Here is a 14,310-nt window from a genome sequence, read left to right as displayed (position 1 = left end):
GTAGTGCTCACCAGCACCGGCTTAGTTCTGTGCGTGTGTTTGCTTTTACCCGTGTGTCTCTGAGTACCCAGTGCATCTCTGGGCACACCTGTGCACCTCTGTGCACCTGTCCGTGTGCGCCTAGTGTTCCTCGGTGCTCGTTCCTCCAGACTCGGGCAGATCCTGTGCTCCAGCAGGGTGGGTGGGGGTGAAGTGGAAATTGGCAGCCCCACAGGGAGGGGCTGGGGGAAAGGGCCTCACGGGGAAACCCACCCTCTGCCAGTCCCTAGCCGGATTTGTGGAGAACAGAGAAGGTTCTCGGTTGCAGAGGTTGCGGCAGCCTGAGGCCCACAGAAGGGGGGTGGGGGTTCGGTCAGAACTGGACAGGGGGGAGGGGCGCAGAATGGAGGCGCCGTCCCGCCCCCGCAGGTGGAGCGCGCAGGCGCACTCCCTGCGTGTTCCCTTTCGCCTCGGCGCCTCCATCCCTGATCCTTTGCCGCAGCGTCAGTGCCTACGCCTCTCTTCCTCCAGGTTCTCTTCCTCCTCCGCCTCCTTTGCTCCCTCTGCCTCCGCCGACGCGGCGCCGGGAGCCCGCGCAGAGCCCCGGGCCACACGGTGCCATGCTTCCCCGGCGGCGGCGCTGAAGGATGGCAACGCCCGTCCCTCCGCCCTCCCCGCGGCACCTGCGGCTGCTGCGGCTGCTGCTCTCCGGCCTCATCCTCGGCGCGGCCCTGCGCGGTGCCGCCGCCGGCCGCCCGGGTGAGCGAGAGCGCTGGGCGCAGGCCGCGGGGCGCCCAGGGCGGGGTTCGGGCCGCGCGGCGCCGCCGTCACTCTCTCCCGGGCCCGCAGGCCCCGCAGGCCTGGTTCGCCTCCCGCGGGCTGCGGTAAACATCCATCGGGCCGCCGAAGGCCTCCGCTAGATGGGGCTTCTCCCGGGCTCCTGGCGGCGAACCCCGAGTTCAGGCGCTTCTCTTTGTCTCAGTCCGTGAGACCATCTGTGTCCGTGTCTCTGGAGGGCTCTCTGCGGGGACCCGCGCCAGCAGTCCGTCCTGCTTGCGTTTCTATTGTGAGGGGCTGGCCCTGCGTGCCTGGCTACCTACCCGTGTCTGTCCTGGGGTTGGGGTCGCAGTGCTGATATGCGTATCCCCATACCCCCAGAGGTGTTGGTCACATGCCTTGCTTGGTTGCCACGGCAGGGTCTGAAGGTTCCTGGGGTACTTGACAGCTTGTCCCAGGCTTAGGGTCTTGTTCTGGCTTCCGTGGGGGCAGGAGGTGCTTCCTGTCTCAAGCTTCCTCCCATGCCCTCTTCCCTGGAGGATCCGGCCATCCTGTCTTCTGTGCTAGGGGCTGAGGGGCACCTCCCAGGGTAGACTTGGGCAGAGAGCATGAGCCTGGGTCCTCAGAGACCTGCTCTTTTTCCCAGATGGGCACCGAGGTTCCAGGCAGTGAAGGTCTGCGGGGATCCGGGGATCCCAGGGGGCTGAGCTGGGACACTGCCCATACATTTACTCAGTTCTCCTGGCAGCTCCACAGGGAGGTACTGTTCTTAGCTTGTTTTACAGACAAGGAAATTGAGGCACAGAGAAGTTAAGTGACTGGTATGTGGTGCTACTGGGATGCTGACCTGGGCAGTGTGGTTCTGTATGTGTGGCCAGAGCAGAGCAGGCTTCCTCCTGGGCATAGCACCCCTGGATGGGAGGCTGGCATGACCAGGAGAGGTGCCCAAGGAAGCCTGAGGGCCGGAGCCTGGCTTGCCAGGGACAGCAGAGGCCGCCCACTGAGAGCCTGGCTCCAGGGCCTGCAGGGTGGGGCCTCCTGAGGAAATGGACTGTAGCCGCAGTGCTCAGCCCCTGGGGCATGCAGGTGCCAGGTCAGGTGTTCAATGGCTTTATGATCACCCAGATGTGGGCTGGGGTGCCAGCCACTCTTCAGCTGCCACTGTTCCTGGAACCTCCTCCTGCACCCTGAGGCTGGAGTGGGGACTTTCCCAGGACTAAACAGGCAGCAGCCACATCCTCCTGGGCTGGGGGTGGCGCAGGAGAGGGGGGAGTGTAGGGAGGCCCCTGCCACCCAGACGCTGGAGCCAGCTTTGGACCTCAGGCCCCCACCCGTGATCTGGGTGCATTCTGGGTTCTCAGCACCAGGGGCAGGGAATACCTGGCTCCCCAGGCACCCAGCTAGTGGGTGGGGTCCAGACAGACCTGCTGGCACAGGCTTAATGTTTAACTAGCCCAAGCCCCAGGCCCAGCTCACTGATACTGGCACCTGCTGACCCAGGATGGGCGCGTCTGCCCACCTGCCACAGGGGCTGCTGGTACTTCCTGTAGGGGATGCCTACAGCAAGGATGCTGTGTCAGGTTACCACGGAAACCAAGCCAGGCCAGTCAAGGTCTGGAGAAGGGCAGAGCTGGGCACTCTCAGATCCTCCATGTCACCCTGGGCCCCAGTGGCCCTTTTGCAGTGTGTGTGGGGGGCTGGGCTGACAGGAAGGGTCCTGGTCCTCCAGAGACACCCCTAACACAGCCTCCGCAAGTAGAATTGACCAGCCTGCTGGGTACCCTCCGGATCTGCTGCCCACTAACTGGGACCAGTGTCCTAGGCCTCTAGATATTCCTTAGCTTTGAGGTAATTCACCTTCTGCAGCTGAGGGGAAACTGAGGCAGGGAGGGCCACTGCCCTCCACCCCCAGCATCAGGATAGGAGCCATTGGCTGTGTGTATAGGACATCACAGTCTGGGCCCCAAATTAAGAACTGGGCCTCGCCAGAGTCCCAGGTGCTCCCCAGGCCCTGGCCATGGTGGTTGCCAGAGTGACCCCAGCTTGGTTTCTGTATCCAAAGCAAGTGAAACAGGCCAGTTCCATCCCAAATCTCCCCAGCCCCAGCAGCCCCTCTGTGTCCTGGGTGACAAGCCAGAGGTTAGACCTGGGGGGAGAGACTTCCAGGCTGGGCCCTTGCTCTGTCATGTCTTCCAGCTCTGCTCTCTAGGGTGGTAGGACGGCATGTCGGGTTTTGGAAGGACAGCCATGATGTGTGTGGGTGGGGGGGGGTAGCCAGCATTCTTTGCTGCCCCTGAGCCAGAGAGAGAAACCTGAGCCCCACCCTCCGGGGCTCCCAGTCTGGACAGAGGCTTCTTTGGGGCATGCTAAGACCAGGGGCTGCACTTGGGGGGCTGCACTTGGAGGGCTGCACGGCCCTGCCCAAGAGAGCTCAGTGCTGCCGCACAGTGAGAGTCAGTTTCCGTGCAGAGGGCTGGCCCAGGCTTGGAGAGTGGACTCTTGGGAGTGGGTGGGGCAGGGGCGTTCCGATAAATCTTGGGACTGTTTGTCTTCCTGGTCCTGATTCCTGGCGGTTGGGAGGAAGGGCCTGCCCAGAACAATGGCTAGAGCCAGGCCTGGCCAGCTCTGGCGGGGAGGGGCCGGGTGGCTGCGACAGTACTGCCTCTGTGCAGGGTTGTGACCTCGCTCTGCCTCTGCTTCCTTCCCAGATGTGGCCGCCTGTCCTGGAAGCCTGGACTGTGCCTTGAAGAGACGGGCACGGTGCCCCCCAGGTGCACATGTCTGTGGGCCCTGCCTTCAGCCCTTCCAGGAGGACCACCAAGGGCTCTGTGTGCCCAGGATGCGCCAGCCTCCGGGTACATACGAGAGAGCAGGATAGCCTTCCTCTCTTCCTTACCCTGATACATTTGACTCCCAGCCTCAGCTCCCAGGTCCTCTGAGCTCTGCGGGATGCCAGGGAAGTTTATGTCATGCTCCAGGTGGCCTGGTGATCCTTTCCAGATGGTACTGGCCCAGAGCCTGGTGGTGGGCTGAGGCCCAGGGCAAAGGATGTCGGGAATGAAATGCTGGGGTGATCCTGGAAGAGGCAGGGTCAGAGTTCCCCAGGCCTGGGTCCCCAGAAGGTCTGCCCCAAACCCCTCAGGCACCCACTTCCCCACCCCCTGGGCTGCCCTTGCTCTTTGCCCAGCATGCCCTCTCTCCATTTCTCACTCGTCCACTCCATGTGCACCTGGGGTGCCCCTCCCGCTGACCAGAGCCCAGATGCTGAGTGACTTTAAGTGTGATGGCTGGAACATTTCGGAGGGCTGTGGGGCTGCTGTGAGTCTGGTCCAGTGGGCGGGGCTTCCTGGAGGGCCATGTTCCTGGCAGTGAATGGGGTGGGCACAGAGAAGTGCAGGCCGGCTGCAGAGGCAGCGCTTAGCTCTTTCCGTGCTGTGTGCAGGTGTCTTCTTGGAGCCTGGCTGGCCTGTGGAGCTCACTGCAGGGACAAGGGGGGACCCAGCCACTAGCTCTACCCGGACAACTGCCCGCCCTCCTCATGACCTGGTAGAGGTGGTGGGGGGACAGAATGGGGCTTCTCCCCACTGCCCCTCTTGACAGAGAAGGTGATGGGGTGAGGTGATGTGTTGTCCCAATGCTCTGCCCACCCTTTTGTTGGTAACAGTAGGGTAAGGGGCACCCTTGCCCTTCTCCTGGCCTTTGAATGTGCTCCTAGCGTCACCCCCCCTTTTTCTGGGAATGCTGCTGCTCACACTGAGGTCCCTCATTTGTCACCATGGCAACCCAGGATGGCCAGGGGCTGCAGGCTGGTACCCCCGTCCTCAGGCCACAAGTGCCTGGGAGGAGCCTGGACGGAGGAGTGAGGCCCAGGGACTGGCTCCAGGGTGGGTCTCTCTGTCTCTGGAGGCCACCTGCAGCTGGTGTTGCCAGGGAGGGGCTGGGGGGGGCACTCCACCTTATGGCCCCTCATCGTCCACAGGGCACGGCCCACCCCAGCCCAGACTGGAAGATGAGATTGACTTCCTGGCCCAGGAGCTAGCCGGGCAGGAGGCAGGGCGCTGGGGGCTCACGGCCCTGCCCCAGCCTGAGGCGCCCCATCGGCTCCTGGAGCCTGGTGAGACCCGGCCCTGCCTGACCTGTCTCCCCACCTCCCTGACCCCCGCCTGGTCCTGCTCTTATAACTTGCCTTCTTTCTGCAGCAGCCACCCTGGGGCTCTCAGAGCGAGGCCAGGGCCCGGACCTGGGCTTCCACTCCACTCAGGGAGTCCCTGCGCCCACGCCCCGCACCACCTTGGGCTCCCTGGTGTCGTCTGGGCCCGTGCACATGTCCCCCCTGAAGGCCCAGGGCGGGCGCAGTGACGGCCTCGGCCTCGGTAGGTCTGAGCCAGCGGGGCGGTAGGGTCCTGCCTGGAAGGCCGCCCTCACCACGCCCCTCCCCCGCAGTGTTCATCGTGGCATGCTCCGTGGCTGGCGTGGCCGCCCTCGCTGTGGCCGCTCTCTGCTGGTACAGGTGAGCGTGGGGCCGGCAGGAGGGCGGGCGGTCGGGCCGTGGCCACCACGCGGGTCTCAGGCTCTGCTCCTGCAGGCTGCAGCGAGACATCCGCCTGACCCAGAAGGCCGACTACGCAGCCCCGCAGGCGCAGGGCTCCCCAGCAACTCCCGGGATCTCGGTGCGTGGCCCCGCCCCTGCCCGGCGCACCCTCCGTAGTGCTGTCCCCCACCACGCTTTGACCCTCCCTCCCGCTCCCCCAGCAGCCCGGGGACCAGCGGCTGGCGCACAGCGCCGAGATGTACCACTACCAGCACCAGAGACAGCAGATGCGGTGCCTGGAGCGGTGAGCTGCCCCACCGGACGGCCCACCCACTCGGGCTCCTTTGCCCCCACCTCAGGCCCTTTCACCCCCACTGCTGGGCCCCGCCGAAGCCATTCTGGCTCGGGCGGAAGTGTGCTGAGCGCCCACTTCTAGTCTGGACTCCTGGCACCTGAAAGGTGTAGGAGGATCCAGCGATCCTGCCCCCCCCCCCCCCCAGGCATAAAGAGCCGCCCAAGGAGCTGGACTCAGCCTCCTCGGATGAAGAGAACGAAGATGGCGACTTCACGGTGTACGAGTGCCCGGGCCTGGCCCCGGTGAGTGCCATGGGGGGCGGGGCTTACCAGGTCCTGGGGGATTTCTCCCCAGGTGGGTGCCCGGCCCCCACCTGGCCGCCCTGCTGCCTGTCCCTCCGCTTGGGCTTGCCTAACGCCTGCCTTCACAGACCGGAGAGATGGAGGTGCGGAACCCGCTGTTCGACCATTCCTCGCTGTCGGCGCCTCTGCCACCCCCACCGCAGTGACCCAAAGGCCGGTGCCCTTCTTGATCCTGCGGCCCCGGGTGGGAGGGCAGGTACTGGCTTTTCCCAATAAAGACACCATGTTCTGACACTGGGCTGTGCTTGTGGCTGGGCCCTGGGCGCCAGCCAGGAAGCTGGGAACCCCTTTGTGGTGGACAGGGGACTTTCTGTTTCTCCTTGAACCTGTGCTCTTGAGTCTTGACTCCCAAAGGAGGGTATGGGGGAGAATCCTAGAGACCAGGCATGAAGGGGGATGCTGGAGAAAAGCCAATTAAAGTATATTTCAAACCTGGGCCCTGGTGTGCTGGAGACTGGCCCACGAGCCCTGTTTTTGGACACGAGTGGGGGCCTGAGGCTTCCAACCACAACCCCAGAGAGAGGGGGCACCTCTGCCCTGTTTGGAGAAACTGTCCCTGCCTGCTGGGCAAGGGAGGCTTTAGTCTCCTGCAGATAGAGCGGACCACCCTCCACCCTCCTCCTCCAGGCCTCACCCCTACCCACACTGCCCCAAGTGGGGTAGAGGAGGGGTACAGTGCAGGGCCAGGCTGGTCTGGAGTTGATGCCACCCCCTGGAAGACTCATCCCATATGTGATAAAAGGGTGGGGTGCCCACGGACACCTGGCATTGGGCAATGCCTCTATTCCTTCCTGTTATCCACTTGGGCCAGAAGGCAGGGAGAAACAGCTTGCAGGCCGTGGGCGTGGCTGTTCCAGGGACCAGACAGGCCCCTGGGCCCCTGCGCCCCTACAGCATACATGGGGTGGGCTGCCAGGCAGAGGGACCTGATGGACACAGGCAGGCACACCAGGGTGGGCTGGGGCAAGAGAGGTGGTGGGGACACCAAGTGTCAGGAGCAGGGTCTTGGCCCACCCCAACCCCTCCCCACTGAGGAGCAAGAGGGTTAGAGAAGGTGACCTTCAGCCAGAAGCCAGGTGTGGGGGGTCATACTTCGTGGTCAAAGGTGCTGAGACAGCCTGGGAAAAGAGTTTCTGGGGGTGAGGGGTCAGACCCATGTACCCTACCAAGGCTGGGGACGGGGAAGCACTGGGTTCAGAAGCCCCTCAGTGGTTCCTGAGGGTGGGATTCCAGAGAATGCTGGATCTCTGGCTCTCAGATGATGGGGCAGCCCTGAATGGGACAGTTACCTGAGGAGAGACAGGGCGAGGCTGAGCTGGGCTGGGCATCAGGGTTGGCCCTTGCTTGCATCTAATGACTTGTCCTAAAGCAGCACATTTCTGGGGCCAGAGCCCACCCAGGCTGGAAAGTCACTCCTCCTGCCTGCCTGGACTCCTGCTCTGTTGCCTTGGGCTGGCCGTCTGCTGGGAGCCTGTCTCCCTTTGTACACAGGTGCATGAGGTGGAAGGTGGAAGGTGGGAAGGGGTGGGTGCAGGCAGCTGGGAACCTGTGTGAGATGAGGGCAGGCTGATGAGGGTCACATACCCAGTGTTATTTCATCCGAGCCATTTGGAGACAGCCACGGAGAAAACAGGTGCAGAGACACTAAGTCCTCGCTCGTGGGCAAAGGTGGCCTGGCACCCCACTGGGTCTGGTCCAGGCCAGTCTACCTCGCTTGACTCTGAAGACCCAGGGCCAGGAGGTTCCCCTGGAGCTCTGGGCTCAGTCCCTGGGATCCTGACAATTGCCTTTCCAACCTCCTGCTGGCCTGACTGGGGCAGAAAGTGATCACCGGTGTACCCTCTTTTCTAACTTCTCGGGAGTCCCTAACCTGTCCCTGGATGCCCTGTTTCCATTCCCCAGGGCCCCAGTGAAAAGGGTCCCCCTTCCAGTGGCAGCTGCAGTGAGAGGGGAGCCAGCAGGCATGGGTCAAGGAAGGGAGGGCAGGAGACTGGGATCATCTGGGGAGTGGGGCCTCCCTTAGCTCACTTGCCTGGCATAGTGCCCTGAGCAGCTCAGCACCCTGCTGCCCGCCTGGCTTTCATGGTTTCTGTTGGCCCCAAGCTTGCACAGACAGAGCCAGCCCCTGCTTTTGTCCGAATTCCTACAACCCTCTTTCTCTAAGTGTGGGTCTTAGGGCCCAGGGAGGCCCTGGTTTCATAGGGTCTCTGGAGACCCCAATCCTGGGCAAGTTGATCCTGAGTCTCCCAGGTGTACAGCACAGAGGAGTGGGTCTTGGGTCTCAGTGCACAACAGAAGGGGTGAGTCAAATGTGGGAATGGTGCGTAGGTCCCTGGAGGAGCCGCCAGCAGATCCTGGAGCACCTCCCGGACCAGACGTGGGTGTGCCCCCAGCCTGGGCAGGGAGGGAAAGGAGTAGGAGAGAGGAGCTAGCTGGCTGCAGGCGTACCTGTGCCCTTGAGGCAGTCCAACTCACCGCCCCTCCTACTGCCTGCTTCAACTAGTTCCCAACACTACCCTACTACTGCCTCCTCGACTGCGCCCCAACCTGGGGGCCTCCTGGCCACCTGCCAGCTTCTGTGCACCCATCTTCCCAAAGGGATACCCTGAACTACTATCCCCACCCTCTCGTTGAGAATAAATTGCGCTCTGGCTCCCTCTGCTGCCTTCACTCCCTGGCAGCCAGATGGCTCTGGAGCACCACCATCAGGCGGACTTTGGGTCTCGTGTCTGGGCTCTGCCCTGCTTAGGCCAACCGTTGGAGTGGGCAGGTGGGCAGTTAGGCTCTGGCTCTCTCTCCCTGAGGCGCCCCTTGGTCGGGGGCTCGGTGGCCTCCTGCCTGCGGCCCAAGGTGCTGTCATCTGCAGGGGCCAGTGGTCGGGAGGCTAGCCACCTGCCCTTTGGCCCGGCACAGCCCCTGGTTTTGGTTTTAATTGGTGCCCATTGGGAGGCTGGCCTGGAGCAGGCCCAAGGGCTCAGCTACGGGAGTGACAGCGTGTTCCTGATTCTGAGATGCTCAGGGGCTGTGGAGCTGGACTTGGGTGCCCGCCTGCGTCCCACTGAGTCACAAGGCCTGGGAGGAGATGGCAGGATGAGGCCCCTGACTTTTCCTTTGACTCACGGTCTCTCACCTTCTTTCCTCCAAGAGCCTCTCATTCTGACCCATTTCTGGGCCAACCTCAGAGCTCCATTTCCCAGCCAGCAGGTTCTCACAACTGGGGCCCTGTGGCTGCCAACACGAGCTGGTGGGCTGTGCTGGGGGAGTCACCGAGCGAGGGCGGAGGTGGGGAGACTCCTTCGAATCCACCCAGGAAGGGAGCAGGCAGTGGGTGTGGGTGAGGCCTCTGGCAGGGGCCCAGGCCAGCCTGGCAGTGCAAACAGGAAGAGCAGAGGTGCTGGCGGCCAGAAGCCAGGTCGCTAACAGGCTGCAGCAGGATCAGCTCCTTCCTGCGTCCCCCACCGTCTGCTGGGGGTCTGCCATAGGGACAGCGAGGAGGAGGTGGGCTGAAGCGAGGCCCGAAGCAGGCTGTGGCTTCTCTGGGACCCTCTCTGCCAGGAAAGAGATACCAGGGCGGGACCAAAGACCCAGTGCCACTGTGCTCATCTCCCCAAACATTGGGGTGGCTGGAAGGGTTGGGGGCTGGTGACAGTCACCCACTCTTGTCAGGCCCTGATGATGGCCAGTGGGATCCAGGCCTGGCTGTTGCTTCCACACCTTGGGTCTGCCAGATGGTTTCCAACAGATCCCACAGCCCGCCCTCCCCTCCTTCGGTATTGCACAAGTCCCCACCACAGCTCGGAGGTTTTGCAGGGGGTGGGGAGCCTCAGAGGGGCCAAACTGCCCCCTCTCCTGGACTTGCCTCTGTGTCCCCCATGCGCCTGCTGCCAGCTCCCTGGTTCCCACCCTGATGGCAATCTGGTCCCCACTGGGGGGCAGGAGCCGGAGGAGGCCAGCATCCCTGAGTGGAGCAGGGTAGGGATGGCAGGGCACAGGGAGACCCACAGCATGGTATAGGTGGCAGACCTGGCTAACGGTTTCTGGTTGCTGTTCCTGTTATGACATCTGGCCCATAGCCTCCGAGAACCTGACCGACCTGAGGCCTCCCTGATGCTGAGCAGGAAGGCTGGGATTTGCCCTGCCATATCCAGGATCAAGCAAGAGTCTGGCTGGGGAGAAGGAAGCGAACGAAGCACCACCTTGGCTGAGAGTGGGGTGCAGGCCGGAGATAAGGGAAGTGCTAGCTGGCCACATCTCCAACTCAGCGAAACCAGATCAAAAGGGGAAGGAACTGGACCTCTAGGCCCTGGCCTGCAGGTTGGCCGGAGGGTGGGGGAGGAGAGGGACTCTGGACTTTAGCCTTCCTTTTCCTGGAGCGGGCGCCAGCCCCCTGCCCGCCCGCGTCAGGGACACAACGACTCCTTCCCTTTCCAGCTTGGAAAGCCCCCTCCCTGCCCTCATCCTGGGCTGTGGGGCCTGGAGGAAGAGACCTGGAGCCCCCAAGGGCATCCCTCCCACCTCACGGTCCTCCCCATCAGCAGCTCTTCCCAGCCTGGCCAGGACCCTGGGTCTACCCCCAGCCTGGGACTTGTATGGCCATGTGGCCTGGGACAGGGAAAGAAGGCCCTGCAGCTGCTCGCTGGGGACATGTGCCGGAGCCTTGTGTGGACAGACGCTCCTAGGACCCCGGGAATCTGGGTTCTGGGACATGGTGTCCTAGAGGGGCAGAGGTAGGGTGGGGTGGGGTGGCCCAGTTAGAAGCAATGGGAGAAAGCTCAGCCTCCTGGCAAAGAGCTGAGCACAGCACATCTGCAGCACCAAGGGCTGGGAGCCGATGGAGGAGGTGACAGGCAAGCGGACAGGCGGTGAGCAGGGGAAGTGGGTGATGCCACAGGGGGAGGGGGTGGCACTGGCCTGCAGCTCAGTGTGGTACGGCATCCAAGGGAAGCATGTTTACTTTCCAGGGCCCTAGGTCTGGGTCCTCGATGTCCGGGAGCTCTCTGGGGAGGGGCTGCCTCCAGCCAGGCCCTTTCCCTGAGGCCCAGCAGGCACTCCCCCACCCCCACCCTGTCTCCTGTGCCTGCCCAGAGGCCAGCAGGGGTAGGGAGCATGGAAGTGGACCCAGCCTGGCGCCCCTCCTGTAATTCCCTCCCCCAGCAGCCAAAGGACTAGAGGGAGGCGGAGCGAGGGTGGTGGTACATGCCAAAGGCCTGGGGGGGGGGTAGGGGCGGGGCGGCAGCGGAAGGTACCCCCGGTTTCCCTCATCGTGGGCAGATAAAAGGACTGTGCCTCCAGGTGGGGCCGGGTGCAACGTGCAACTGTGATTTCAGGGCACCTCTGCCTCGTGGCTGCCGTGATTTGAAAGCGTGGGGCTTCTTGGGTGACTGATTCTGGGAGCTGTAGATGAATAATGCCGGTGAGTGTCTGAAATTCAGGGTGGCTCAGGCTGGGAGGATGGGCTGTGGGTGAGCCCTGGGGAGACAGCCTCTCTTCCTGTGTCCTGCATAGGGCGTGTCTCCATCCAGAAGCTTCGAGCCCTGGGGGGCCTGGCCGGGGTGGTCCTGCTCACAGTCCTCTGGCTGCTGTGGCTACTCCGCTGGGCCCCTGGGGCAGTCCCGGCACCCCAGCCCACACTCACCATCCTCATCTGGCACTGGCCCTTTGCCAACCGGCCCCCAGAGCTGCCCAGCAACACCTGCAGCAGCTACGGTGTGACCCACTGCCACCTGAGCACCAACCGCAGCCTGCTGGCCAGCGCGGATGCCGTGGTTTTCCACCATCGTGAGCTGCAGGCCCGGGGGGCCCACCTGCCCCTGGCCGAGCGGCCACATGGGCAGCCCTGGGTGTGGGCCTCCATGGAGTCGCCCAGCCACACTCGCGGCCTTGGCCGTCTCCAGGGTATCTTCAACTGGGTGCTCAGCTACCGCCGTGACTCAGACATCTTCGTACCCTACGGCCGCCTGGAGCCCCGCGAGGGGCCCGCACCACCGCTACCAGCCAAGAACGGAGTGGCTGCCTGGGTGGTCAGCAACTTCCAGACGCGGCAGCGGCGCGTGCAGCTGTACCAGCAGCTGGCGCCTCACCTGCCGGTGGACGTGTTTGGCCGGGCCAACAGGCGGCCACTGTGCAGCACCTGCCTGCTGCCCACTGTGGCCCGCTACCTCTTCTACCTGGCCTTTGAGAACTCTCAGCACCCAGATTATATCACTGAGAAGTTCTGGCGCAATGCACTGGCCGCTGGCGCCGTGCCGGTGGTGCTGGGGCCCCCCAGGGCCACCTACGAGGCCTTCGCACCGCCTGACGCCTTCGTGCATGTGGACGACTTCGGCTCGGCCCGAGAGCTGGCTGCCTTCCTCACTGGCATGAACGAGAGTCAGTATCGGCGCTACCTCGCCTGGCGACACCGGCTCCGCGTGCGACTATTAGGTGACTGGCGGGAGCGCTTCTGTGCCATCTGTGCCCGCTACCCTCATCTCCCCCGGGACCAGGTCTATCAGGACCTCCAAGGCTGGTTCCAGGCCTGAACTCTGCGGGCAGAGGAGGCAAGGCCACCTGGGAGCAGGCAGTGTGGGTGGATAGCTGGGTGTTGAAATCAAACCACCAGGCATCCGGCCCCCCAGGAAACCATCATGCTAATGTGGAGGCTGGGGTGGGAGGCCAGTGAGCAAGGATGCAGGAGGAGTGGGCAGGTCTGGGCAAGCTGCCTAGAGGAAGAGGCTGGTGGGCATTGGAGCAGGCATTCGGGGGCAGAAGTGAGAGCAGGGAGGGAGTTAGTGGAGGTGCATGTTGCTGAGGCCCATTGAAGACCAGAGGCTGCTAAGGCCCTCCCTCCCCACCAAGATCAAATCTTGGGTGGGTCAAGGCTGAACCCTTGACATAGCCATGTGATGATGTGGGGCTGAGACAGGTTGGAGGCAGGGCCCTTGGGGCTGAAGACATGTCACCCTGTGGTTTGTGGGGATGAAACCTGGATCCCCTGAACCTCCTCTGTACCCAAGGTCCCCAGGATGTGCAGGCACGTCGTGTGCCCCGCTCACAATTCTGGAGTCCCAGTGTGTGGACCTGTGTAGGGTGGGGCACTGGGTGGAGCCAGCCAGGTGGTTCTGGGCTTTTTGCAGCCTGCAGTCCACTCGGGGAGGGGCCATTAATCAATAAAAAAACAAAGGACAAGAGTGGCATGTGTCAAGTCTGCTAGGCACAGGGCTTCACATATCCGTTCCCCCTTTCTCTCCCCCGCCCACTGCCATTTCATTCTCCTGCCTTCCTGGCAACACTGGCCTCCTTGTCCTGATGGGACCTGCCTGCTCCACCTCAGGGCCTTGTACTTCATCTGCCTGAGATGCCCTCCCCCGCACTGCTCTGCGCACTCTCCCCTCCACTAAATCGCACTGCATCAGAGAGCCTTCCCTGACTCCCAAAAGAGCCTTCCCTGAGCCTTCCCCGAGGGGGGGGGGGGACAGCAGGCTGCAAGGTCAGAAACCTGGCTGGAGGTGTCGAACGTGCCCCATCCTGAAGGCCCTGGGATTTCATTCTCAGGCTAGCTCAACGCTTTGTGATGTGGGGCTCCTTCTGATGGGTGGCAAGTGGCAGTGTGGGCAGTGAGGGGGCACTGAGGAGGGTGCTGCTGCCAGGAAGCCCCTTGTGGTCGGCGGCCTGTGGGGCAAGAAGAAAGGCTGGTGGTGAGTCTCTGGGGGTTGCTGACAGGGGCCCCAAAATGCTGAGCACATGTGACAGAAGCTTGGGACTTGTCCCTGCCCTATGTGGGGGTGGGCAGCAGGTCGAGGCAGGAAGCTGCCTTCCCTCTTGGCAGTGGCTTGTGGGAAAGGCCTACCAGTGACTTCCTGCCCTGACCTAGCCCCACGTACTGGTGCTGACCGAGGAGAAGGAAATGTACTCCTGCCGCATGGTAGGGTGGGTGGGCAATTGTGCCCTGCTTACCTGTCCAGGCCACCTCTCCTCCCATTTCAAAGAAAGGGGGGGGGAGCTGCGGCCCTCAAGGGTGCACCCCAGACACTGGACATCATACTTCCAACCGCTCCTATTCACAAGTGGGGAAACAGGCTGGGAGGAGGTATGAGAGCCACCCTGTTAGTGCAAGGAGCCGGCCAGCCCTCTGCTGCCCTCTGTTGGCCACCTCGGAATCCACTCTGCAACCTCCCCATCCAACTAAGGCGGCGCCTCCCGGGGAGCCAGCAGCAGCCTCGCTCTAGGAGGCACCAAATCACCTCTGCGGAATTCACTCGACTCCAAACTCCCTGTGCACAGGCCAGACTCGCCCTCGGATATGGGGAGAAAAATGAGCCACACACAGAGGGGCAGCCTCAGTCTCCCCATGCACCTTGCCTGCCCAGGGTGCAGTTGGGCGGCCA

At 63.1% G+C, this 14,310-nt stretch overlaps 2 protein-coding genes across 7 annotated transcripts; both read left to right on the top strand.

Moving 5' to 3' along the window:
* Positions 1-272: 272 nt before the first annotated feature.
* Positions 273-6,176, top strand: NPDC1 (neural proliferation, differentiation and control 1). 5 transcript variants are annotated; one of them, XM_074331410.1, is made up of 9 exons: positions 273-738; positions 3,465-3,611; positions 4,736-4,870; positions 4,956-5,129; positions 5,200-5,266; positions 5,342-5,426; positions 5,512-5,591; positions 5,788-5,884; positions 6,013-6,176. In XM_074331410.1, the coding sequence occupies exons 1-9, from the start codon at positions 627-629 to the stop codon at positions 6,088-6,090; spliced, it is 975 nt and encodes a 324-aa protein (XP_074187511.1). In that variant the 5' UTR covers positions 273-626; the 3' UTR covers positions 6,091-6,176. The 5 variants fall into 5 exon arrangements, with proteins under 5 accessions (XP_074187511.1, XP_074187512.1, XP_074187513.1 ...); XM_074331411.1 differs by having other exon boundaries at positions 424-738; positions 4,959-5,129; positions 5,509-5,591; XM_074331412.1 differs by having other exon boundaries at positions 425-738; positions 4,959-5,129.
* A 2,384-nt stretch (positions 6,177-8,560) lies between these two features.
* Positions 8,561-13,105, top strand: FUT7 (fucosyltransferase 7). Of its 2 annotated transcripts, none has more exons than XM_019756676.2 (3): positions 8,561-10,806; positions 11,272-11,357; positions 11,450-13,105. In XM_019756676.2, exons 2-3 carry the CDS (start codon positions 11,345-11,347, stop codon positions 12,463-12,465), a joined length of 1,029 nt encoding a protein of 342 aa, XP_019612235.2. In that variant the 5' UTR covers positions 8,561-10,806; positions 11,272-11,344; the 3' UTR covers positions 12,466-13,105. The 2 variants fall into 2 exon arrangements, with proteins under 2 accessions (XP_019612235.2, XP_074187509.1); XM_074331408.1 differs by lacking the exon at positions 8,561-10,806 and adding an exon at positions 10,822-11,081.
* Positions 13,106-14,310: the final 1,205 nt, after the last annotated feature.

The sequence above is a fragment of the Rhinolophus sinicus genome, linkage group LG04, assembly GCF_036562045.2.
Source record: "Rhinolophus sinicus isolate RSC01 linkage group LG04, ASM3656204v1, whole genome shotgun sequence".
In the NCBI taxonomy this organism is placed as follows: domain Eukaryota; kingdom Metazoa; phylum Chordata; class Mammalia; order Chiroptera; family Rhinolophidae; genus Rhinolophus; species Rhinolophus sinicus.
Note: the sequence above shows the minus strand (reverse complement) of the source record. Positions and strands in the feature narration are given on the sequence as shown.